General features: G+C 38.8%; 1 protein-coding gene across 2 annotated transcripts in view; it reads right to left on the bottom strand.

The window, feature by feature from the left end:
* The window catches only part of myo1ea (myosin IEa), a 52670-nt gene extending 27617 nt beyond the window's left edge, over window positions 1-25053 (bottom strand). For both annotated transcript variants that reach the window (XM_028574426.1, XM_028574434.1), the window contains exons 1-5: window positions 24721-25053; window positions 9398-9541; window positions 6134-6223; window positions 5176-5270; window positions 1560-1647 (exon numbers count right to left, since the gene is read on the bottom strand). In XM_028574426.1, the coding sequence (XP_028430227.1) occupies window positions 1560-1647; window positions 5176-5270; window positions 6134-6223; window positions 9398-9541; window positions 24721-24723 (420 nt within the window). In that variant the 5' untranslated portion in view covers window positions 24724-25053. The remainder of the gene's footprint in view (window positions 1-1559; window positions 1648-5175; window positions 5271-6133; window positions 6224-9397; window positions 9542-24720) is intronic.
* Window positions 25054-27403: the final 2350 nt, after the last annotated feature.

Raw genomic sequence — 27403 nt, 5'->3', positions numbered from 1 at the left:
ACACACACACACGCACACACGCACACACGCACACACACACACACACACACACACACACACACACACACACACACACACACACACACACACACACACACACACACACACACACACACACACACACACACACACACACACACACACACACACACAGTCTGGAGGACATTATCTTTCCTGTGAGCCATCGGCATGTCAGAAACACATGACTTTTAAATCGGTACAGCAGACAGAGCATTTCCATTATAGTACACAAAGGTTGAATGGAAGTAATTTCTTGGAAATCTTTTCATTTCTAAATTTAGTCACAAAGTTACTAGTTATTATCATATTTCCAAGGCAGCCCATGATAATGTTCTTCCTACTGTACACTAATATCTTTTAAATTTTGACTTGACATGATTTATTTATTGAGCTTCAAAACACACTGCCCAAGGAATAACAACCTAAAGTGAGAACACATGTATTAATCATGAATGAATATTAATAGATATGATTGTGAAGATGACAATGCTCAGACAGATGAACAGATACGCTACTGGCAGTAAGTTTTTATCTATTCAAAACTATTCTCACACACGTGAGCACACACTATACGTAAATACATTGCATAAAAAAAGCATGGGCTGTACAGAGTATACTGCACAATGTGTTCAAACTAAAGGGAACTATGTGAAAGGGAGGTGATGCTGAACAGCAGCTGGAAGAGGTGGAGACATAAGTGTGTTGTAAAGGCCATATTTGTTTAAACAAACAAGACCAAGAGAGTTATTTCCATAACTAGCTTTAGAATTGTACATGTATAATGTAACGTGCAACTGAACACCCACGACAATAATAATGCTATATAAGTACAGCACATGGTATTTGGTCAGACTACCAGCTCTACTGTTAAATTTAAAGCTTAAAGATGATTTATCACGTTGCCTTGGCAGAAGCAGAGTGGATTAAATATAAAAACCCCACTGGCATCATGGTGCAGGCATTTCCTCATCAAACTTTAGATCTTTATCGAGCTTAGGAACTGGACATCTGCTGGTTTGGGGGGCTGCCAGATGGCTGAAAGGGGCTGGGTGAAGAGGCTGCTGATTGGCTGATTATGTGGTAAAAGGAGGAGGATGATAATATGAAGATTTGGGTCTAAGGAGAGGAATAAGTGCAGGAATGAAGCAGCAACAGGTTGTTTGATTTCATACAAGTGTGCAGTGACATTACGGAATTTGCTCAATTTGTGAATAAGTAGGATGGGCAAAAAACAATCAAGAAAATACAATATTTATGATTGATGTGGAAAGGATGCCCATTCATTTGAAAATATTACATAATATAATTCATCTCCACTCCACTGAATATATCTGTGGATGCAATTCCCAACATTTAACCTTAAGTTTCAGTTCCAGCATGTCCAACAAGCTTTTATTTTGTGAGCAGTGATCTCATAATACTTCTTTGAAAAAAAATGATTGCCAAGTTTTCATTCCATCTATGTAGCTCAACATCTCAAAAAATCTCATGCATCTATTACATACCGTCCTCAAAGAAAAAAAAGCAGCTCTTTTCACCTGTACTTTGGGTCCGCCCCCTGACACTCTGGAGATGTAGCTCATGATATATTTGGCTGCCACAGTCTTCCCTGCTCCGCTCTCTCCACTGAAAAACAGATACAAAAGTAAGCATGTGCTTTCGCATACATGCAATATGAGCTTCTGAGTCAACTTTAAATCAACTTAATGCAATAACTAATAACATGTGACATCTAAGTTTATGCTCAGATGTCAGTGATTCATGCAAACCTGGGTGGTTCTTTGGTATTTTAACCATTCGATGTGGAGTTATGTGCTTTGAGCAAATACCTGTGCATGTTCATGCTGCTATTATTTTCAGTCTCTCACACAATGTTTCAAAAGCCTGAGGGAAATAATAGTTTTTTAAGCTGCCGGTGGTTTGTTTACATATGTTTTGTCTGAATGCACAGCAGCAGGATTGAGCTACTGTGTATGTGGTACACATTGTAATGATTCCAGGTCCCACCAACCAAGAATGTACAGTATATGTACATATTCTTTATTAACATGGTTAAATCACAACTATTGATTGTATTCAAAATGTTTTAAGACACCGCAAACATTTACACTTAACACACTTTAGTATGTATGTATTGGTGTGCATGTCTGCACTTTTGTCTCCACCTAAGCAAAGATTACCTATTTAACCCATCAGTTACTGTATGCTGAACCATCTGAATAAACAGGTGAAATCCCAACTCCTGCTTTCATGTGTACACAATCTGTGTACTGTACAAACCAAATTGTGTTTTGTCTAACTAAAGCAAATTTCAATTCAGAGGCTTAATGTGTGTTGGACCGCACGCGCAGCACATCTGGCCAGATAAATACTGCAGCAACAAGGACATTAATTCTGTTTTGTCACATTCACATTTTTTCCCCTCATTTCTTTCCCCCTCACCCTACACTTGTCCATTTTCCTCCTTGCCTTTCACTTTGCCAGTGTCATACTTATTTTGACATATGTGGTTTGGCAGTGGATGACAGTGGAGTCAGTTTTTACTATCTGCGCTTAAAGTAGAGTCAGGTTGGTAATGCCTCTGTGAGAAACACAGCTGCAGACTGTTAAATGCTGCCAGAGGAAGTCATGGGAGCCACTCTATTACACAGCAGTCTCTATATGGTTGTAACCCTCTGCCTTTATACCTCCAAAGTTTCTCCCAAATCCTTTAGCATTGTCTGGGCTACCTCGCTGCACACTTACTGCTCAAGCTTTATCTGAGAGCATTGTTCTTCCTCTTAAAAGTTATTCTCCCAGGAGCTAATTTTAACACAAGCAGCAGCAAGAGTTGGAGTCCCATTTTTAGCCTCTAAAATGGGCGAGTCTTATTATTGTGGCGCTGAAATGCTGAAGGCATTGTTAACTTCCGCAAAGATTTATTAACCAAACAAGGACATGAGCTAAACAATGCAATGCAGAGGCACTGAGGTTTAAGCATTAACTTTCATAAATCTTATTGCCATCAGCTATGAGAAGGATGCACAGTCAACACTGAGTTCTAGTTTTGGCGGTTTGAAATCTAATTGCACTGCATTCACACAGAACTAGTTGCATGTACATTCTGCTCAAGTAGACTCTTTGGATTTCCTATATGATAATGCGAGAGCGTTTTATTCCGAGGGCCCTAAAAATATCAACTTCTATTTGTAATCAAGCTACGAGGGCCTGTGTTAATCTGTTTTAAGGCCCAATTACAGTCCAGTAGCAGAGAATGGAGTCAAGGAATTGGATCTTTTTCAAATTGATGAACAATACTGGAAATGACAAACAACCAATCGACCAAAAGAGGTTGTGATTAATTTCTATGGACCAGTGAAGCAGATATTATGAAAGAAAGTAAACAGATTGCTTGAAGCAGTGTAAAAATGATAAAAATGGAGTACCAACACGATGAGAACAGTATTGGTAAATTACAATGTCTGAACTGTTGAGCGGGCCACTTCAAAGCAGTGCAATCGATTGTCCATTTAACCTAAAATAATTCATTTGCTGCCCTCAGTTCCTTGGAGAGGAAAGAGAAAAACACTGGAGTGGTGTATGACATCATGTGCAACAGCTGTGGGGAACACTATATCAGTGAATTGGCAAGGCCTCTGGACAAAAGGCTAAATGAACACTGCAAGTAGATAAGATCAGCTGTCTGTAAAACCAGTCACAGCATCTACTGGGATGGGATCAAAACCATCGACAAGTAGAGAGTCAGTTGACAGTTGAAGGAGGATCAAGACGTCTTGGATGGTCATTAAAAAAAGAAAGAAAATAATCCTGGAAATAAGGCAGCCAAAACAAACCTGCTTTCTTGTAGGATTAGGTTTAAAGAGCTGTTGCTTATGTGACATGTTGACTGAAAGACATAAACAGACTTTTAAGCCTGCTTAGAGGAGCAGAAAAGCATGGCTCTCTGTTGAAGCTAATCTGTTCTAAACTGTGTGGAACAGATGTGAAGCGGTTGGTCCTCAGGTGACGGCTCTGATTTCATCTAATAGTTTGGTGGGGAGTGCCAAACTGATAACACCAACCTGCTCCAATTCGTTCCGTTCATATCTGATCTAGATGTTGAGCTACATCAGTCACATGCTGGCATATAGATAAAATAAGTCACAATTTCTCAACAAAAAAACAAAACTGCTCTACCCCTTCATCCTGAATTCCCCTTATGGCTAATTCACAAATTTTTTAGTAAATGTGGAAAAGTGCTAACGCAGGCCAATGCAGACCACACTGCCGGGCCAGCAGTTCACACAGCAGCCTTTGTTTGCGGAGACCTGGTTCATCATAAAACCACTTCCATGCTTTTGTTTGCAGTGTCTTTATGTGGGGAAACTGAACTAGCAACTGCTGGCTGTGTAAACAACGGGCTAAAGTGCTGAAGCAGGGGTCATTCATCATGAGGTAAGCACTATAGCAACCGCGTTGCTCAGGTGACTGGGCCAATGGGATAAAGCCCCAATCATGACACTACACTTTTCTCTCCACAGCTTTATAGCTCAAAAACAGTCACAGACAAACTTAAACAGTCTGTAAAAGTACCTAAAAAAACCTAAATCTCGGGAAAGAGTGATTGTGGGTCAAGGACCATGCAGGTGTTTTTCTTTTTAAACCAGGAAGTTCTTCAAAAATAGCTGCAATAAGTGCTGTTTTGTTTTCATCTCACATCCTGAATTGAAGCCAGAGCCAGCTGTTAACTGTTCATTGTTTTCATACTTTGGTATTAGTGCTTTTGTTTCCCTCAATTTGCATTTCACTGAAGCCGAAAGTGCTGGAAAAGTGATTATGATGGAAAAAACACAGAAGAAACATGGCACTCTCAGTCAATCAGCTGTACCAAATGATGTGGTTGAACCTGTTCTGTTCTCCTTTGTTCACCTCCCAACCATTATCACGACCTGCAGAGGTTCAGCGGCAGCTCAGCCTTGGTAACACTTGACAAATCACATTGTACAGATCACTATCTCCAGTCTTTGTCTCACTCCCATTCTGGGCGTTTAGAGATTTGACTCATGAGGGATGAGGTAACAAAATGAAAACCTAAAGATCTATTTTGGTTGTCACATGCCATTAGTTCATGGTGTGTAAAGGAGGCAGATAATGATATGTGAGTATAAGTCTTACCTGATGATGACACATTGGTTCTCACTGTCAATCATCATGTTTCTGTACATATTATCTGCCAGAGCGTAGATGTGAGGAGGGTTCTCATACTGAGCCTGAGAGTTGACAAAAGAATTTAGTTAGAATCAATGATCAAACTGCTTTTGTAAGACTTTGTAATACCAAATGTGTATTAATCCGCCATTGAAAATAGTCCTCAACATATGCACTATTTACTCCTGTTTGTATAACATTTGCTAAAAAGTACAGTGTCCAGCTGTTTTAGGAAATTACTGAGCCTTTTTAAAGAGACAGACAGGTAGGGAAACCGGAAGTATTGAGAGATTGATTGACATACGGTTGGTTTTGGTCTTTTTGTTGGATTTGTTGAAATAAGAATAATTTATATATTAACCCCACTTTGGCCTTGATGGCTTGTGAAAAGACTGCACTGATCTGCACAAAATAGGACAGGTTATGGTTATGATCTGTTGGCGCTTTCATGATTGTTTCAAAAAATTCTGAACAAATCTGAACTTTATCCTGTAGTTTGAGTTGATAACACAAACCTGAACCCAGTGCACTTAACTGTAATCTGCCAAACTGTTAAATTCGGCATATGTTGCTGAGTGTTTTCACAGTCGGTTAGGATATTAGAAGTCTTTCAGTGTGTTCCTTAGCAGGCCAGCCAAGAGAGGGGGCAGACTTGAACAGGCTGTTCTGTGAAGGTACTGCCAAGCCTTCTTAATGGTTGAGTCAAGTTTCTGACAGCAAACATCTGCGCCAGCCCGCTGGAAACTTTGCACTGCAACTAACCCAGTTCATTTCAAAGCCTTTGTCCTTCAGATTGTTGCAATCTTAAACCCCCAGACACATCAGTACTTACTTTCACAATATGAAGTGAGTTTTCCGGTTCGAGTCTTTCAGACAACAGAAGCCATTTAAAATGTGTTCATAGATCACATAGTATCCTACTTACTGAGCCCTGATACATCTCAACTTCTTTTTCCCCAAAGTATGGCATCTGCTTGAAAGGGTTGACGGAGATGAGCACAGGACCAATATATGTCTGATGAGGTTATGTATTAAAGATCATACAAGGAAGACAAACAAATCAGCAAAAAACAAACAAATAATACCACATTATAATGGAGAAAGGCCCGCTCCACCCAATTTCCAGTTGACTGGTTGGCCTTCCGTCAATGCAGAAATAAAGCAACACAGGCTATCAGAAATGCCAAAATCTCTTATTTTAAAAAGAAACTCACCACATGTGGGAATGGAAAACAGTCAAGGTAATGGAAAATAAAGTTGTTTCCTCCAATTTACCAACTTCTATGTTATTTAATGACAATATTATCACTGAAAAGTCTCGGATGCCATCACTTTTAAACCATCACTTTATTAATGCAACACATACAGTGTCAACTTCAAATCCTAATCCAGTCTCAATGGACACTTCAGCTATAATTTCAGCCGATTTACAATTTTCCCCACCAAGTAACAGTGGTTTTTCCTTTATGCCTTTTTCCACCTCTCAAGTCCAGGATGAACTTATCAGGCTGAATACAAACAAATCTGCTGGCCTTGATGGTCTTGATCCCATGTTTTTAAAAGCAGCAGTCCGCTTTATTGCCGCTCCTGTCACAAGATTATTTAATATGTCCACACAGCTCTCTGAGTTCCCCACTGATTGGAAATCAGCCATAATTTTTCCCCTCTTCAAAGGGGGCTCTAAATCTAACTCAAATTGTTATTGTCCAATTTCTATCTTACCATGCCTTGCCAAAGTTCTTGAGAAGCTCTTCCATAAACAGCTAAATGATTTTTTGGGTAATAATCATATATTATTCGATATGCAATCTGGTTTCCGGATGGGACATGGGTGCATAACAGCCACCACTAAGGTGCTTGATGATGTAATTACAGCATTAGACAGTAAGCAGATCTGTATTGCCACCTTTATAGACCTCACTAAGGCCTTTGATTCCGTCGACCATAGGATACTTTTACATAGACTTTCCAGTATTGGTCTGTCCACCTCTGCCTGTGATTGGTTTGCAAGTTATCTCACCAACCGTGTTCAGCAATTGAAGGCTGAAACCATCATGTCAGATCTACTTACCATCTTTAAAGGGGTGCCTCAAGGTTCCATCTTGGGCCCAATCCTTTTTTCTATTTACATTAATGACATAGCCAGAGCTGCTGGCACCTCACGAATTCACCTTTATGCAGATGACACCATTTTGTACTCAGTTGGTTCTTCTCTCACCTCTGCAGCTTCCAATCTTAAATTAAGCTTCACCTCAATAGAACAGTTCTTTGATAATCTTCACCTCTGTATTAATATTAGTAAGACAAAATGTATAATTTTTAGCCGAAAACCTGTTACTGAAACTCCACCTACAATCACCTGCATGAGTATGGCTATAGAGTATGTCGAAACATAAATATCTAGGTATCTGGTTGGATTCATCTTTGTCATTTATTACACACATCAAGAACCTTCAAACTAAAGTTAAAGCTAGACTAGCTTTTCTTTTCCGCAATAAAGCTTCCTTTACTCATGCTACCAAATGCATCCTTGTTAAGATGACAGTACTGCCAATTTTGGACTATGGCGATACTATTTACAGAATAGCCCCAAATACAGTCCTAAAAAAACTTGATACACTCTATCATTCAGCCATCCGTTTCGCCACTAATGCACCTTTTCATACTCATCACTGTGATTTGTATAAACTGGTGGGCTGGCCCTCCCTTCATACACGGCGGCTCCATCATTGGTTTTGCTTCATATACAAGACAATCATGGGCAAGACACCTCTCTATCTGTCATCTTTTTTTCATGTTGCTCATAACATCCATTATACAAGATCAATTTTATTAAGTTTAGTACCCCCCCTACTTCTACTACCTTTGGACGAAATGCTTTCCACTTTGCAGCAATACATGATTGGAACGCACTACAAAATACTCTGAAACTTACGTCTCTAATCCCAATTTCCACCTTTAAGCTTAACCTACAAAACAATATAGTCGATTCCTGTTCATGTTGATAAACATGAATCATATTTATACACATATACTTAAGCATTTTATTTTTATTTTTTTTTCTTTGCGGTCTATTTTTTTATTTTTTAATTGTTTGTTCTGTGTTATGTGTATGACATGTATATGTATCATTGTGGAGTATGTTACCATTTATTTCTGTAGCCTCTTGGCCATGTCATGTTTGTAAATGAGAAGTTGTTCTCAAACAGTTTACCTGGATAAATAAAGGTTTAAAAAAAAAGAGTAAATAAAAAAAATCACCTGGAAGTGTAAAAGTTGTGTAAAACATTGTTAAACATTCCTCTTTAATGACAAAACATCTGTATAACATTTTTACAAAGAGATTATAAAATTGTAAAGGCGAGAAATGACTTAATCTAAGGGTGCCATGATGTCAAGAGAGTGCAGCAGTGGAGTATTTGGTGATCGGGCCTGAGGCTAAATAAGTAGTCCAGTGCTTACAAAGGACAGAGAATGGACCGACCATGTAACACTGTGAGGTTTTATGCCCTGAAGCCAAAACGCAGTTCAAGGCAAATAAAGCTGCTATTGTGGGTGGCCTACAGTGACCTACAGGCTTGGCGAGGAGACCTCACAGTTAGCAATTACTAAACTTCATAATCCTGTGTGCACTGCCAGAGTGTGGATGAAGTTTATGTAATGAGCTGCTCAACATTGCTTTTCAAAGGGGTTATTCATTTACTCATCGACTCATTTCACGTCATGAACAGCTGATGTGTGTGTTGCCAAAGCTGCACTTTAGAAACCTAAACCTACTATCTGTGTGACAAACTGTATGAAAATGACAGCTCACCATTTTAAATCCCCACCACAATCATAAAATTATGGCTACTCAAAAAAGATAGCAGCAATGCTCTGAATCAAAAAGAAAGTACATGCAATCTGCTAGTTCTCACACCATTTTGTTCACATTTGACACCACAGTGAGATAAAACTAGAGTCTAAGTCTGACTTTTTTGAAGGAGCAGGAGTTAGAGGTCTGGGTGGAGGTACGTACAGAGAGACTCTTTGCCCCCTTGCACAGGAGGAAGGCGTTACCTCCCAACACTGACCTATTACTACAATAAGACTGTGAATGACCATTCAGCTGTTCTGGGAATAGCAGGGATGAGACGGGACTCAGCTATTTCTCGCCGGGGTGTGAACCGCGAATGTGAGCAAAGGATACAAAGATGTAGTCATCCATGTATCTCTTCTTGAGGTTGTCCACGATGGCGTCCTCATTGATCTTGCTGAGCAGCACCATGTCATCCACTCCGCTGTGTTTGACATTGTGGCTCTGCCAGTGGTACCGGTAGTGCCCCCGGCTCCCCTGCAACAAAACACATACAATGTCCAATTGTTAGTTCGCCGAGAGAGACACAATGAGATAGCGTGGACTAATCGAGAGTCTGACATCAAGGTGACACAGACGCACTGTTACATGAATTAATTGAGGTTTTACAGCTCACTCAGAGGCTGAGTTAGTGTGGTTTTATCATACAAATGAAAGCCAAGGGAAAATGGTTATTATAACAGCAACAAAAAGTCAGAGTGTGCATATTTTCTGTTACCAGCAGCACAATGAGCTGTGTTTACTTTGAAACAGTGCAAGGTCAGAATCCTAGAAGTGCTTGGTGTTATTTGTCCAAGTGTTAAAGATGCTCTGACCCAACTTTTATCCACATCGTAACAATATGGTTTCTCCCTACATTCCTGTTTTTGTTAGCTGAGTGAGTCTCGGAGAACTGAGGTCATTCATCATGCGCTATGAGTCAGTGTTGTCTGGCTACTGTGGATGAAGAGTTCACAATGTGCTACAAGGAGTGAGTCTCTTTATCCTGGACGGAGAACCACTCAAAGCCGCAAAGAGCATTCAGAACATTAGTCAACACACAAGTTAACTCTTGACTTCCTCCCTCTTTAGTGAGGAAGTATGGGGAGAGGAAGGAGCAGAGTGGCAATCTAAACATTAGCGTCAGGGCTAAAAAAAAAAAAAAAAAAGAATCATTCATTCAGTTATACTTCAACAGCAAAATACTGTTCTTTATGTAGCAGAAGTGTGTGGATAATATATTCTTTTGATATCATATTATAGTGTGAGCCAAGCTATAGTAAAGGCTCTTTGGTTGGCAATGTTAGTCGGTCAGTCCAGCACTTTGGTCCAGACTGAAATATCTCAACTACTGGATGGATTGCTATGAAATTGTGTACAGATATTCATGGTGCTCAGAGGATGAATCCTACTGACTTTGGTGATCCTCTGACTTTTCCTCTAGTGCCACCAGGAGGTTGATGTTTGGCTTTTAGTAAAATGATCCAGAACAGATCCTAAAATGACACTGTGGTGAGATTTGTTTTTCATAACTGTTGTTTCCAAGGTCAAGAATGAACAACAATGAACAACTTCAACTGTATTGTGTTTCCTACTTTATGTTTTCACTTTCAGAGGATGTAGTCTTGCAGATTTTTATATTTTACAGTACATACAGTATAATATCATACAATGCAAGAACTTCGACTGACTAGAAAAAACTAAACAATTACTTTAAAAACACCAAAACTATGAGTAAAATAATAATATAGATGTTGCTCTCACAGATATTAAGTAGATGACACAATAACAGCTGAGAGCAAAACCCTGGTCCCCACAATTACACCACAGTATAAAAATAACCAGTGGAAACTTATTTTGCATTTAGTAATTAACTTTAAATTACTTAGCCAAGGAAGTGGGCCTGCAAGCTTTTAATACATTTACAACAGTAAAATTAAAACCACTTTACAGACTCGGTCATAGCATGGGAGATGGCGAGGAATGTTAACAGCTTTTCTTCCTAATTCAATGGGTGTTTTCCCCTCAGGAGAGAAGCAGCGAATTAAAGCTTGATTATTCTCCAGATCACACCCATTAACATGTTTTACTGCCTTTTAGGTGTGGCAGAGGGTGATGCTGTTCCTTTCTTTATTAGCAACGACGACAGGCTGATGTCACTCTCAGGGACAAAAACACCTCCTGACAATGAGTGAAAGGAGAGGGGGAACATTTGATAGGAGTTTAAGAAGCTAATTCATGTTGGGAAGAAAGGGTAAACATACAGAGATAGTAGAGTAGCTTTTGTAACCCCAAAAATTTGTCTTTGAGACCTTTACAATCTGTACAAATTACGACACATAAAACACTAGATTGAGTGAAGGAAAAACTCAAAAAAAAGTGTAAAGGGAGAAACCACAAGAAGAGCTACAGAGAAGAAACCCATCTTTCAGCATGAACAGACATTCAATTAGGTGCCGTGTATACAGCGTAGACAGAAGTAGATGTAAATACATCACGTATAATATAAGGGTAATATTAAATGTAAGAGAGTTTCAAGCAAAATGCAAAAGTGTTTGGACTGAAGACTGTAGACTTTGAGTCTGTATTCACTGTTCTTTGTATCACTCTTAAACTTGAATGCTCTTTTCATTCAGGGCAGCTAGCTATCATTTTGCTGCCACCTAAAGTAGTATTAAAAGTAGTACATTGGCAGATAAAACCCTTTTTTCTAAAAGCAGACGTTAAGAGAGAGTGCTGGCCAGACCACAGAGTGAAAACAATTGAACATGCTATATTTAACATCTCTCTGCTATGTCTGGAATGAAAGATGGGAGAGGTAATAAGTTGGAGACGTAGGAGGTAAACGTCAAGATTGTTTCATCTGTTTTGACTTCGGCCTTGTTTAATATGGCAAGAGGACCAAGAAAATGTTCTTACTTACAGCAATGAATTAAGGGAGTAGCTGCACAGGGAAGGGGGGCAGCCTTTATACACACTAAGACTTCTGGGAGTTGCCTGAAACAACCACTCTCCTCTGCTGAGCAGCACTATAGTAGAGCTGTTAGGGGTTGAGGGTTGTTCTACTCAAGCAACTGTAGTACAGGTTGAGGGTCACTTCCCCTACAAAGATTTCTGTTGTGTACCAAGTTTTAAACCAGTAACTATTCATGAAAATGCTTCTTCACATTATAAATTGTACTTTTATGTTTCTGGCAAATGATGAAGATATTACCCTTTTCCTAAATGTTTTACTGATTTCTGGATTTTCTTGTCCATGTGCCTGACACTGTAATCAAACAAATAGCTAGTGGCTGCTCACTAACTCTAGACTATAGAATAAATTAACACTGTGATGTTACTGAAGTTTGCAGACGTTGTATATGCATACAACACAACTTTATTAATACTTCCAAGGGGAATTGGAGCTATTTGTTTAGGCAGTACAGCACCCAACAACGCACACGTACACATGTACTGTACATTAAGTTACAGTTAAGAATGATAAATGTAACCCCAACCGGCACCGTCAGACACCGCCTACCAAGAGTCTGGGCCTGCCGAGGTTTCTTCCTAAAAGGGAGTTTCTCCTCGCCACTGTCGCAATAGCCACTGCTAATGCTTGCTCTTGGCGGAATTATTGGAATTGTTGGGGCTTTGTAAATTATAGAGTGTTGTCTAAACCTACTCTATCTGTAAAGTGTCTCAAGATAACTCTTGTTATGATTTGATACTATAAATAAAATTGAATTTAATTAATGTTAAATTGGAGGTTCGCTCACAAACATGTGCCCAAGTAGATGAAGTATTTGGGTTACTTGTTACAAAAAGAACCAAAGTCCATTCATTCAAACCAGTAATACTCAAAAAACAAATAACACACACACACACACACACACACACACACACACACACACACACACACACACACACACACACACACACACACACACACACAACAACAATGGTGGCCATAACAACACCATCTCCATGGAACGACAGACTTCTGAGCACAGACTCATTAAAGCAAGACATTACTGCTATATTGTGTTTAGAAGCAGTTTGATGTACAGCTGTCCTCAAGTAAAGAAATTCTTAGTTGACTAACACGTTGATTTAATCGACAGATCTTTAAAACTGAGTTTCTCTACAAGAATCATGCAAAAGCGCCACTTTAAATCTTGTGTTTACCAGAGATGTGCTCATAAGTTTCTTGGAAATAAGCCATTCAGCATAAAAAAAGGATAAAAAATGACTAGTCGACTAAGACCAAAAACAACCGATTAGTCAACTAATCAATTGCCCCCTCCAGCTCTAGTTTGATTAGAATATATGATTTTTTTTAACATGTACTGTAACAACAGTTATCAATGAAAGTGTAAGACAGTTTTGACTTGGTTAGTTTTCCCTTTGATAATCAAAATATTCAGATCATCCAAAACCAAGTATGGGACCGGACCTTTTTTCTCAGACGTTAAATACAAAGGAATTTCAATACCAGTCCTGATCCATAAGCCCAGGCTTTCCCTTCATGCAAATACCATTACCATATATGGAGAGTGCCGAGCAGCTCTCGTTCAGGGTACAGGAAATGGCTGGGTTTGATTCAGATTCATAAGCGCCACTTTTCCCCTCATTTCTCCCTTCTGTGCCGTTCTCCTTTTCCACACCAGGATCTGACACACAGTCCACCATGTGTTAGGATTACGTTTCTGCTCTGCCCTCTGAGGCAAATCTGGATGAAAGCCATGAGAACAAATTCCTCTGTTCTAAAATAAGAATCAACTAAAGTTGTTTCTCTGTACTCTGTAAATCTGGATAAATGGCACACCTCCAATACAAGCAAACGTCTGAGGAGAAATATGTAAACTGACATGTGGTGAAGGTAAATCGAATACTGGTCAAATATTAGTTTCTGCACAGGACCAGGCTGAGCCTCCTGGTTGTCATCATCAGATTAGTAAAAGGCATTTTTAATGAAGCAGAGTAACTGCAGGACATGTTAGTTGAAGCCTCTGAAGTTAAATCTTGCTTAAGAACACAGCCTTCATAGTGCTACAAGGCGGACTTATAGCTGAACGCAACTACAGGAAAATGCCCAAAGCATTTCAGTGGATGGGACTTTAACTTTGGCTTGGAGCGGACTACTTTAGGAGAGACCCCATGTCTGATAAGCCCTCATGTACAAGATTAGTAGTGCCACCATGTACCAGCGTACTTGACCTCATTTCTAGAGTCAATGTCATCTTAAAATGTCATGTTCCAAAACAGTTCCAATTTTCAAAAATTATAGCTTTGACAATACACAGTATATATACAGTACATTTCTTTATAGTTGACTGTAAAAGAAAAAAATTGTCACCTCAATAAACTTAAAAATCAGACCTCACATACGGGTTATCTATTTCTCAGATACCCTAGCATATCTGCCGTTAGCCTAATTGTTTTTCTTTAGAAAAGTTAAAGAGCAACTTGTGGTCCGTTTCGTGGAAGAAGGGTGACTAACTCGCCAACAGCAGTGATTCAGATCCGATGGCTATTTCCAAATTATTATCAGTACTCACCAATGACTGTGTGATGAAAAGGCTACTGGGCAAAGAGCCGAGGACAAAGACCCAAGTAATCTAATTTTGTAAACGGGTCACAAATTAAAGCACAGAAAATTCCAGTCATGGAGGGGTTTCCCAAACACTCTCCGTCCTATGAAATTAATTCGTTGTTTTGTTTTGTTATTGTGACCTAAGGATTTGTATACATGTTCTAATGCATACCTACATTTTGCAAAGTTTTTTTATTTTTTATTTTTATTATAAATGGCCCAATCTGGGGTCCAAATGTAGATAAGGGTTGCCTCTCCATTAGAAGAATATGTTGATTTTAGCATCTATAATCACAGTAAAAGCTCTTCTCTTCTAAGTGGAGACATGAATGAAGGGGAAATGCTCTGATGATGGTATTTGCCTGATCATTTTGATTTACAACAGGTAGACTTGTCATGGTTTGCTCAGCTAATTTTTTTTTACATCACAAAACAGTTATTCCCTGATGCATGTTGGAGTTCACGGAATGGCGTGACATCCAACAAATATTTAGCCTTAATGCAGCAAGCAGGCAGTACACTTCAAGTACCATACTAGCGGTTTTGCGTGTTATAGCCTATTAACTGCAAATCATGTATTCTTTATGCTACTGACAACTATTTTAAGTATATCATAAACTCTTTTATTAATGTCTTACACTTAAGCAGTTCCTTTAATCAATATACAGAGACTTAAAACTTGCTTGTGATAGACAATCCATCATTATGAACACTTTTACACAGTTATGTTCTGTAGCTGTGAGAGATTTGTTTGGAAAACTGATTCAATGATCCTCATTGATAGGTTCAAACATTTCTGGGAAACGTTGTCCTCCAACCTTAGGACAATCAAATTCACATTGCTCATGGAAACATGATGATCTTGTTCACTTATTCTTTATCTCCTTGGCTTTACTTTTCCAACAATCCTAAAAGTTGAAAACCCTGTGAATAGAATGCTTTTTGAATTATCAGAATTCTGAGCTTTGTTGAATGCATCAACAAGTACTACTTTCGTAACAGTCCATGCTCACAATGTGTTATTATCAGACAGCCACATTGTATCTATTGTAACAAAAAAGGCACCCAAATGTCTGTTTTGATAGATTACCTATCTCAAGAAAGTCTGAAACCTCTGCAAGTTCATTGCTACACCAAAATTAAGCGAGGGCAATCTCAGAAAATATGGTATGCTTCAGAAAATGGTATCCTGTAAAGAACTGTATATAATTTGCAAAGAAAAACTAAACTGTCTGAAACAAACAAAACACTTCTCAAACAGTAATCATTATATATTTATATATATACACACAGTAAATTGTCAGTCATTCTTTTAGTCTATTATTACAGGACACTATTTCAAACTACTTAAATATCAATAGGTCAGGGAATAGCTCTAACACACATTTACACCAGTAATGTGTGGGTTGATTCTGACTGATTGTTTCCCCTAGTCCTTGCTGGAATCCAAAACATATTTGGTCTGATCTAAACTAAACAGAGCTTAAGGAGGTATTACTCTCTAAACAGCATTTCCACCTGGTCACTGTTGCTTGCGTTTGCACTTTGTCCAAGATTACTCACTGCGAATAATCAGACCAGATGCAGATTAAAGTGCTGACAGAGATGGTTGGCCTTTCCAACGTAGAGGAAGAAGATAAACAAAAGCAGAGAGAGAGAGAGAGAGAGAGAGAGAGAGAGAGAGAGAGAGAGAGAGAGAGAGAGAGTGTGTGTGTGTGGTTTCAGAGAAGACATGACCCAGTGTGGAGCAGTCTAATCCGGTCTGAACTTCTGAGGGATGGGATGTCATGACCTCATTAGGTCACACTGCACCCTCAACACACACACACACACAAACACACACACAAACACACACACACAGGATCTTCCTCTAAAGTGATGCTGTAAACTCCAGACTTGATTAAAGAGTAAATCCACACTGAATTACACAGAGCAGAAAACTGTTGCTGCACGACTCTCTCTAAACTGAAGCGGTTGATAAATACACGGAAGACGGTAAAACGGTGTAGATTTTTTAAATTTTAGCCATGTCCCTCAACAACTGACATTGTTTTTTTTTCACAATGCTCAAAATAGACAAAACAACACTAAAAGTGCATGACACCCCAACAAGATTCAACTTTTAATAATACCTGCCCAAGTTCAAGATATCCAAGTTGTGGTGCTGCTTTGATTTCTCAAAGTCAAAGACAAATGAAAGCTTGATGACTAAAGCGGTGCGTAGAAGCAAATCCACGTTGTGTTACTGTAACCAACATGCAGTCACATTTGGTTCTACACCATACAGAGGATTAAGAAAGAAAGCAACCTGTTGTGGAAAGGATGTTTGTAAGGGGTGTTCTGATTATATGGAGAAATATATAGCCTGCAGCCTTAAATATAAAACTCTGATGATACACGGTCTCTCTTTTTAAACATCTCACTGTATTAGTTATCAGTCAGTTGACCGACAGTACAGTCACAATGCCAGTGGCCCTCGCCCGGGTCACTTCCAAACACACAGCCGCTGCAGTGATCCAACCAAGAATTATCAGACTTCTATCAAAGCAGCTCTGACCTGGTAATTATTGTCATCTACGGGTAACAATAATCTCCTATGAATGCAAAGGCTTGGAGCCAAAGTTACAGGAAATGGTGCCTATATGGCAAATGTGAAATATACTGTATGAAAATATGAGCAATAATGAATTACAACTTTTTTCCTACTGTAAGTGATCATGCCTGCACACAAAGTAGAGACATTGGGGAGCAGAAACCATCTTTGCATTCCACTATGGTCACTTGTGTGTAATTGGGACAGCAGTATAAATAATGCAGACCAACGAGCCTCGTTCTCTGTTCCCATGTCTAGATTGCTCACGCTGTTATGGATCGGAGCTGCTCCAGGTCACACACACAAGGGAAGAATGAAATTAAATATATTATTCTGCTAGGATTTGGTAAAATGAGCACTGAATGGTTGTGATGATGTTATAATGCTGTGCCTGCAGGGCAGGGCTGAGCACTGCCCCTCCCAGAGAAAGAGGACATAATGATCAAGTGTAAACAGATACTGGACGACTTTGAACACATCTCAGACTGAACTATACAGTTTGAGCTCCACAGTGGCAGCAATTTACTTCATCCAAGTAGAGTAAAACTTTGGAAACTTGAGAGCTGCTGATTGCACACATTTCAGTCTCTTAAGAGGATGACAACAGCAACAAGGCTGCTAATAAAACATTGTGGTGTTGAGTGAAATTCAGCTGAAATTCTAGACAAGAGACATGTCACAAAGCACTGTATTTTCTTTTTGAAGCGGCCTCAGTAGTGGTTGAACGTAAACAAACCATCTACAGTGGAAACTCATTCATAGCCATGCCTTGTGCCACAACAGGGCTGGAGTCTAAAGTTTCAATCAACAAAATCCAAACCACTATCTTCCCTCGTAGCAACTGAATACATGCAAATAAATGTTAGACACAAATTGCAGACTCTTTGGGTCTGAAACTAAGAAGAAGCTTGACAGAGTGAATCGTTGGTTTGGTAAAACGCCACCAAACATGCCAAGGTTTTCTGTGTTTCCTGCAACTCCTAATTATTTTTTATTATTCATCAAATGTAAAAGAAAAATCATGGACTCCAATAAATTGAGCAGAAACGGACATTTCGCTAAAGATGGCTTTGATGTGATCAATAACCCAGATTTTTATGTTGTTTATGTTTATGTTGACTACATGTGTTGTTCCTAGATAATTTTTTTTATTGCACGGTGCATTTCATAATGCACCGAGGACAGAAATGCCCTCTAGGATCAGCACTAAGAAGCTATAGTGGCAGCTCACTTTGCTGCCAGGAGAGAAGAAAATGACTAAAGTCAAAGGCTACAAAAGGTCTCAAAGAGAGCCTCCTGCTGAATCAGAGCAGTTGTATTTCAGAACACAAGACTCGCTTCGGTTTTTTCTAGACATTATTATAACAGATAACCTTGAAACAGACCTGCAGAACAGAGGTATATCTCTGAAAAACCCACCAAATTATAGAAATTATTTCACTCGGTGCTAAAACGATTTGGGTCTTCAGTACAGTGCTGAAAGGCTGACATCGGTCAAACGTGCCTCACGTTACTGTGAGAAAGGTCACCTAAGGTCAGATAAACCTTGTGCTTTAACCTAAGAGCAAGAATGCATTTTCCAGACATTACATGGTTTCAGTAAGCAACGCTTGTTCTCCAGAGTTTTTTTGTTTGCTCTACAGACTTTAGTGTTGCTCAACGGATGTACATTGCTGGGATAAAGCCTGACATCCGGCGATCTCTCACGTGCCGGATGTACCCTCCCCCTTTTTTTCCCCTATCCCAGAATAGATTGTCGGTTTAGTCAGACCATACTCCAGTGCTGACACAACGCTGTGGACATAGGTCTGGCAATGCATGAATATTGTAGTATCTTCACACTATATAAACTTTAATATGCATGACAACACTATAACTTGCTGGTGGAGTGAAACTAAAAAAAGCTTTGGGCTGCATATTTATAACGGTGACGACAAGTGCATTAGTGTTTTCTACTGCAGGTTCATTGGGTGAAGGGGTGTGGAGCACACAGATGACGAATGGGAGTTTAATGACGTTGACTTGACTCCACCAAAGTGGATACAGTCATGATGTAGCTTAAAGAATGACTCAGCTGTTTAATGCTTGCACTGATGGTACAGAAAATCACTGCGCTGCTTCCCAGTATGTGGTGAACGGAGCACCAGCCAGCACTGGTTGATGATGCATACTGTAACTCTCCTAATTAAAGAGCAGTGCTAAAGTGTTAAACAGAAATACACAATGCACTTACAGATGTGTTCATCCTGAGTATCTAAAAAAAGAGGGCGAGAAATATGTGCTACTTTGATAAATTATAGGTGGTGACTTAAAACAAGTGCATAAAAGTTTGCCTTCAGCTTGATTGGCTTCCTCGTCTTTTATGAACAACAACAAGTTTTCTGAATGCAGAAATGGAAAAGCTGGATTCCATCAGAAGTACATTGTACTGTATGATGATAAGAAAAGCAGGGTAAAAGGAACAAATGAATGTTATTGCTGCTGTAAGTAACTTAGTATTATATTAAGCTTAACATAGTACAGTATAGTATGTATAGTACACTGTATAAACCAGTGTTTACGGATGAAAATAACCTCAAGTTCAAGAGGATACTATTCTGACAGTCCTGTCACTGCATGTCTCCCCAGTGAGAAATGCACTGTTTCAGAAAAAAATCATGTGCCAAAAAAAGACAACTAATTCAAACCAGCTAAATTTGACTTTGTTTCCAGTCAGTTACTTAATGTCCCTCTGAGGAAACACAACAGCTGACAAGCTTTTTAAAAGCTTGACTCAGTTCTTGTTCTGGCTACCATGTTTTGAACATGGTTTGTGCCAAGAATATACATGTACAACTTCATATTTTGTGGATATCATTGTAAGATATTCATTTGAACACCTTACAACTGCCCTTGAATAAATAAAGGCCCCTTTTGAACTGAGCCGGCACAGTGTCTCTGTAAGGAAGTAAGGTTAAAAAAATAACAATCTACAGGCCAAACCGACAGCAACTGACAACATAAAGACAAATGAGGTTTCTACTGGACAGAGTAAGAGGGCCACCACTGACTAAGAGGCCGAACACTGGCTTGCATGTGACGATGGGAAGCTATCAGAGCAAATAACCGGAGCACAGCTGCAAGAGTCTGAACTTGTACCCTTTCCACAATGAGGGAAGTCATACATGCAAATAATAGGCGGCTATATGGACACGGCTTGGTTTATGATCTAAAAACAAGGAAAACAAACAACAAGCATTAAAGGACGTCGCAATGAACAGTACTTACAGCATTATGTTGACACAGATAAGAGCATTTATAACAAAGTTAATTTGTTCTTTACTTTTATATCTTAAAGTAAAAAAGAACTGATCTGTTCAGGTTGAGTTACCGAAGAATGGTCTAGTAACAGCTGAGCAAGACAATTTAGTTATCAATTAATTATCAACTCAATCAATCAAACAATTCCATCTACTTCACTCCTACTAGTATGATGGGCATGTGTCATGTCAACGGTGAGTTAACACAAACCCAGAACAGCTGCAGATACAGCTGCTATATTCAAACTGAAAAAACTGAAATACAAACAGAACTCAAAGGGCCTTTGAAGAGCGCAGGCCTTAGCTAAGGCCATGCTATCTTGCAATGTTACAGAAAGTGAAAAATAGTTAATGTCCGCACCTTAAATCGGATCCACTCCAAAATGTAATTGGTTCTTCCTTGACCCATGCTACACCCTTCCACTTGAAATTGGGACAGCAATTTTTTTGTTGAGACATTTAACTTAAAATCACAAATGCCAACTTAATGGTGGAGCTAGATGAAATGTTACGGCATCACAAAAGTTATGAGGATTGACCCATTTCAGTCTGAACTAAAGGTGGTGAAGTGACCGACCAACATTGCCTTTCATAAAGTGACAACACTAGCAATGCTAAAAATGTGATCACTGTCATCATCATCATCATCAGCAGATATTGGCCAAGTCCAGATGATCTCTGAGAAAATATTACACACTAACAGCGCTCTGTTCAGTTGCTTTGTTGACCTTTTGGGGAATTAGCTGAAGTAGCTGCATCCTCTCCCCATCATTCACAGTGTAAATATAGTGGCTGAGACAACAGAACCAGAACTACAGCAGTCTAACGAGTAAAGTAAAGGGTACAACAAGGGGTCCTTGGTTGGTTGTCATTGAAAACAAGGCTGAGGCATACATAACATATAGAGCCACACTGTGCAGCTACAAGGGTGGGGGAAAAAAATCTATACAGCATAGTATCGCGATATTTTCCGTGGCAATACTGTATTGATACACAGACGCCAAGTATCAATCTTTTATTATATATGTGTTGATCAGTTTGTTTGCTTGACAATCCCATTTTGCAGCAATAAAATTGAATTGAGATAAACAAAAGAAATTGATCTTTTTAGATAAAACAGATGTTGACAAAGTTTGTGTTTGGGGACATAATTTGAAATTGGAAAAAAGTTGAAGTTGGAAAAAAGGTAATAAATTGCAATATGTCGCAGAATATTGCAATATGTTTAAAATCGCAATAATATCGTATTGTGACATAAGTATTGTGGTGATATAGTATCGTGAGGCCTCTAGTGATTCCCACCCCTAGCAGCTACTCTGTACTCTTGGCCACAGGAGGGGTAGCTCACACTGCTCAGGGGACACAGTAAACAAGTCACGAGAACCGTTGGGTGCTCCTCACCTCACCACTTCCAGGATTCAATATCATGTTTCTCATTTACAAGAATACTAGAGGCCTTGATGTCACCACTGGGTAACTTACTAATAAAACATGAATATAAAAATATGCTTCTATTGTAAGTGATGACACCTAATGAGCCTTTGGTTTCTGTGGAAATAATGCATAGTCATCCTTTATGATTTATTGATTATGATTTATTAATTCATTTAACTAGTTTTGGAAAGAACAAAATCCAAACCAAAAGGTGTCATCCAGCCTTGTCTTGTGTGTGTTTCATTTGGCAGAGCTAACAGCTACTGTACAACAACACAAAAAAAGAAGAAATGACTCCAACTATTTTTGTCAGTAATCCAGCCTCTTGCATCATGTGTACAGATGAATTGTGCAGGAAAATATAGCACTTTAATATTCAATTTAGGATTTCAATAAATCAAATCAACTGTAAAATGTTCCAGAGTAGAATATGGATCCATGCCTGGGTTGATAAGATACAACAAGATATGTTGGCCAAAGATGAGGTAATTGATGGATTAAACCAATGTGAGTGTGGCATCCATCTCCACAGTATAAGACTATAGAAGGTTTTTGTTTTCAACACTGGATGTGCCCATGGACAACAAAATCTAAAGCAGGAAAAAAAATAGTACAACATCTGCTTTCATTGAAAATAGAAAAAAACATGAGTTGCAAAAAGAAGCAAAAACCAGATTTGACTCATTCAGTGCAGACTCACACAAAGTGAAAAGCTCACAAACTTTGTAGTCGACAACTTGAATTTACAATGTGCAATTTATATGCTTCCCTTATCAAGAATGAATTTTCAGTGCAACAGTTGAAGAAGTCAACCCTCATGAGGCCCGTCATCACAAACAGCAAAGCATTGAAAACATAGTTGCAGCTTTGTAACAAAGACGTATGGAACTGATCAAGAGTGTGTGAGTGTACTGAACCACAGCGACAGGCCTAACGAGTTTCCCAGGTCCACAGAATGGCTGTTCGTCCTGTTTTCGGGGAGAGGGCTTGAATTCCTGAGCAAATCTCTACAGCAGTGATCGGTTTGAAAATGGAGCGCCAGCTTTGAAACAAAGGTAGATGGGGGTTACTCAGTACGCACCTCCCTGTAGGAGAAACTAATGCAAACCATCTGCTGTCATACCGACTTGCTATTCAGCATCTGGCAGAGAAGGAACCAGTGAGTGATGCTGGTGTCTGCTATTCCAGACAGTTAGGATGACAATCAGACCATTTTCTTTTTCTTCTACTTTTTACATGAGCTGATATTATCCTTGACCACTTCTAAACAAATAAAACTGATGAAAAAATCTACAATAGGTTTTCACTTATTTTGACCACATCGTAGAAGCCTTTTTTGAAATTTCCTTTTCTTTTAAATTTAAATGTGAGGTTTTAGCCTTCAACACTGTTATATTCATGACTCTGTTATAGCTGGAGAGTATTTCAAGTTATCTGCTGACTGTTCATTCTTTTTTTAAATTAAGGCACAATTCCAACTATATGCAAAAGCTCTATTATGCTGACGGCATATTATGCAACCTTTGTCTTTGTTTTTCCCTGTGCAACCCGACCTACGGGCTCAATACAAAACTTTGGATAGCAGAATGCTAACAGGTTTGGTCCTACCTTTTTTAAATATAGTATGTGAACAAAGCAACAGGTTTGAAGCTGCCATGATGCATGACACATACAGTACAAGGACAAGACGCCCATAACTTGAAGGATGTTTGCTCATTCTGTTTACATAAAGGCTATTTTTCTTTATATTCCTGAAGGCAACTTTAAATCCAAAAGAAACGTATATGTTGTGTTCTTGAGGGAAATTACAACACCTTTAGTTAAAAATGATGTCTCCAATAACAAAGATGCAGACGTATTGTCAAAGACATACAAATGTGCTAAAAGGCTGCATCATAGCTGTCTTATTATGTCCAACAGCCAAAGTGGGAATTGTGCTACAGAAGACTGTGGCTTGAGAAATTGTTGTCAAAACACAATGACGAGGCCACGCAACCTCCTCCATAACTTAGCTCTAGGCGTGTCTGCTGCAGGAATGGTATTCAGTAACCAGGAAAAACCTGTCTCCATGTAATGCACACACACATACACACCCACATATTCCACCTGACACATGCTCCCCGGCTGTGTTTTCTTCTTCCAAGACTAACCCGTTTTAAAGAAAGGGCTGCACCCAATTCATTTAGATAATGTTTTAAAGTGACATCTCTCTGTCACTCTGACAAGTCAAATTCAACAGCTCTGGGTCAGTGCTGCTGTCTAATTACTTTCACTCTAGACTATAAAAAAATCTACTGTCAGGACTGTCAGGATGGAGACAGAGAGAGTCAGAGACAGACTGAGGTGACTTTTACTTATTGTGGATTGATGATAAAGATGGGCAGAATAGTGCCAGAAATACCTTAAACACTTAATATCAACAAGTATCACCTAGATTTTCTCACAACAACAACAACAACAACAACAGCAAAGCAATTTGTCAAGTAAAATCAAATAAACTGGAGTTGAGTATAATTTTAGATTTGGTCAATGGTGAAGGGATAACACTGGATAGAGATAACAGAGCTGGCACTATTTGTTTCATTTTGGGACTTGATCATTTGAATAAACTACAGTATAGGCTATATGCTATCACATGTATCAAAGCTACCTGGAAATAAAGGATGCAACAGAGCCACTGTGATGATTTTTTGGATTATATTGGCTGGTTATATTGGCTTTAGCCTACTTCGTGTTATAATATATCAGCCAGTGTAAATAGCCTATTACTCACCATCCTCTGCCTTCAACACAACAGTCGCAGTCTTCTCAGTCGTATTTCCTGCGATCAAGTATTTGTGCGAACCTTAGTGAAGTTCACACTGTTTTAAAAAAAAAAAAAAAAAAAACCTCTAGTGGGTAAAGTCCAAGTTTACAGAAGATATTCCAGATAAACTCCAGTAGGCATGGATGTACGGATCCTCAGCGGTGTCCTCCGTCCATCGTGCAGACAGATCTGAGTCCTACACTGACAGCCGCGGAGCAGTGTTCAAACCCAGAGCTAGATGGTAATTTGCGAAGAGAGCAGTGCCCTCGAAACTCGGCTCTAAAACATAACACAGGAAACGGAGCCAGAAGGTCCAATCAAAGGGCGCTGGACGCGGAATATGCTTAAATATTCATTAGGTACTGGGAGAGGAACAACTGGGCATGCGCAACTTTCGGACTTCATAACAAAAGACTCAAATACAATACAATCTGAACTTTCTATGCTGTCAGCTCCAGCTGGCCTACATCCTAAGTGCATTAATGTAGGTTACATTGCGATTTCCTTTAATAGTATTTGCTGTTTCACAGGCTTTTCTCTCTTGTTGTGCATAGCAACAATTATCAAAACTTTATTGCACATTTGCCTTTTTGTTTGCTTTAAGATTTAATGTATATGTTGTCAATTAAGCCTTTTAGCTTCTGTCAGGTAACAGGTTGAGCAGTGACCAACAGGAGTCATGTTTAAGTGCAACTGATAATATGCAATATTGATACTGTGAAAGAAAAATATTAGAGGACATTTTTCTTTTTATATGTTGCATGTGGAATAGGGAATAGGTCCAGTTAATGTCCTTTGTTTTATAACAGTGTTTATCTCCTGTCTGACTTTAAATGATCTATTAAAAAATTACTTTCTTTCAAAGGTAGTCCCCAAATTTAAAACAGTAATTCAGTCCCTCCTCAGACAAATACAGAATGCAACTCAAAGGACTTCTCTTTTGAAATGCATCCATGGGTGGCACTGGTATCCACCAGACTGAGGCTCGACTCTCTGGGTGGAACCTGTCTAACAGGCTGCCTCTGTACAGTAGACACATAGTGTGTGTGTGTGTGTGTGTGTGTGTGTGTGTGTGTGTGTGTGTGTGTGTGTGTGTGTGTGTGTGTGTGTGTGTGTGTGTGTGTGTGTGTGTGTGTGTTGTAGTCATATCAAGTGGTATTCTAAATATACCTTTACAGTACATTTGAAATGCTTACCACAACATATTGAGGACTCACTTGTATTATTAAATAGTATTGCCCCAGTATTTGTCATCTGAACTTGAATAAAAACAGTGTTTCCACTTGTATCAGAGGGGTAGGCTATATTACCAAGAAGGTTTTCACATACAAGGAATTTGCCAGACAGTAATAGATATGGTAAGTAACACAAGCAAACAGAGAGAGCTGTTTGAATGATGTATGAATAATCAATCAAAAATAAGGTATGATTCAGCTTTTGTGATACCGTTGATGCAATGTTTTGTCACCACCCAGTGGACATTGTAGGACAAGGCAGAAAATATGAAAAACTTTGAATATTGGCCAGAACATTGTTCTTAATGTAATTCAGCCATCATCATTTCATCATTTACACCTGAGCTTTCCCTTCTGTGAAAAGTCAAAATTTATTTTGTGAAAAAGGCCTATTCCATTAACCATGTGTCCACCAAGCACCCTGCTCTGTCCATCACCTGTCTCTGCCAGCACACGTTTCTTATTACTTTACCAAGTCCCAGTATACATGCCAGCCACTTTCTGCTCTGCCAGACCATCAAGTTGCCTGCCATTGATCCTGAGTAGACAAGACTAGTCGATTGTATCTGTCTCCTGAGACTGCTTTCTGAGTGTGTGAAAAAATTAAATGCAAGAAAGTTGGTTAAACTTAGTTTCCTGTGGTAGGCACATATACATGTATATATATATATATATATATATATATATATATATATATATATATATATATATATATATATATGTAAGAGCTAGCACCATACCTTATTCAGTATACAGCCCAATAGCTCTAATAAGCCAATAGTGCCATCTAGTGCAATATGTAATCTAGTAAATTAAATGTATTTCTGTTGCATAAACTAAAACATCCTGTTGTAAATGATGAGGTGATATTTGTGTCTGAAATATCAGCATAAAGTTAACACATTTTGTTTTTGGCACCTTATTTTAAAATTTGTGTTGGGTTGATTTTTCTTTTTGGGTTTGGGTTTGATTAGCCTATAAATAGATAGATAGATAGATAGATAGATAGATAGATAGATAGATAGATAGATAGATAGATATGCTTACACATATAGATTCTCGTTATATAGGCCTAATGTATTTTTTATTTTTTTTTATGTGCCCACGTTGGGGCCCTTCCTTTACTATTGCTCTGTCGTAATAGTTAGTTTAGGGTAGGCTACCGTTTGTTTTACGCATTGTGTTTGACTGTGTATGGTATTTGTATCTGGATAATCTGTCAAATAATGAAATACATAATCATAGTTTTATAAATGCGATTTTGTTGTTTTGAAGTTTGTAAATTTTGTGAAATAAAGTTACCGTAAAAAAAACACCGAAGCCTGTCACGCCCTTCTATATACTGTCTATGGTCACGCCCGTAAGCGATATTACATGTACAGGTCCTATCCCCTGACCAATCCCCTAACCCTAAC

This window comes from Perca flavescens, chromosome 1 (genome assembly GCF_004354835.1).
Source record: "Perca flavescens isolate YP-PL-M2 chromosome 1, PFLA_1.0, whole genome shotgun sequence".
NCBI lineage: Eukaryota > Metazoa > Chordata > Actinopteri > Perciformes > Percidae > Perca > Perca flavescens.
Note: the sequence above shows the minus strand (reverse complement) of the source record. Positions and strands in the feature narration are given on the sequence as shown.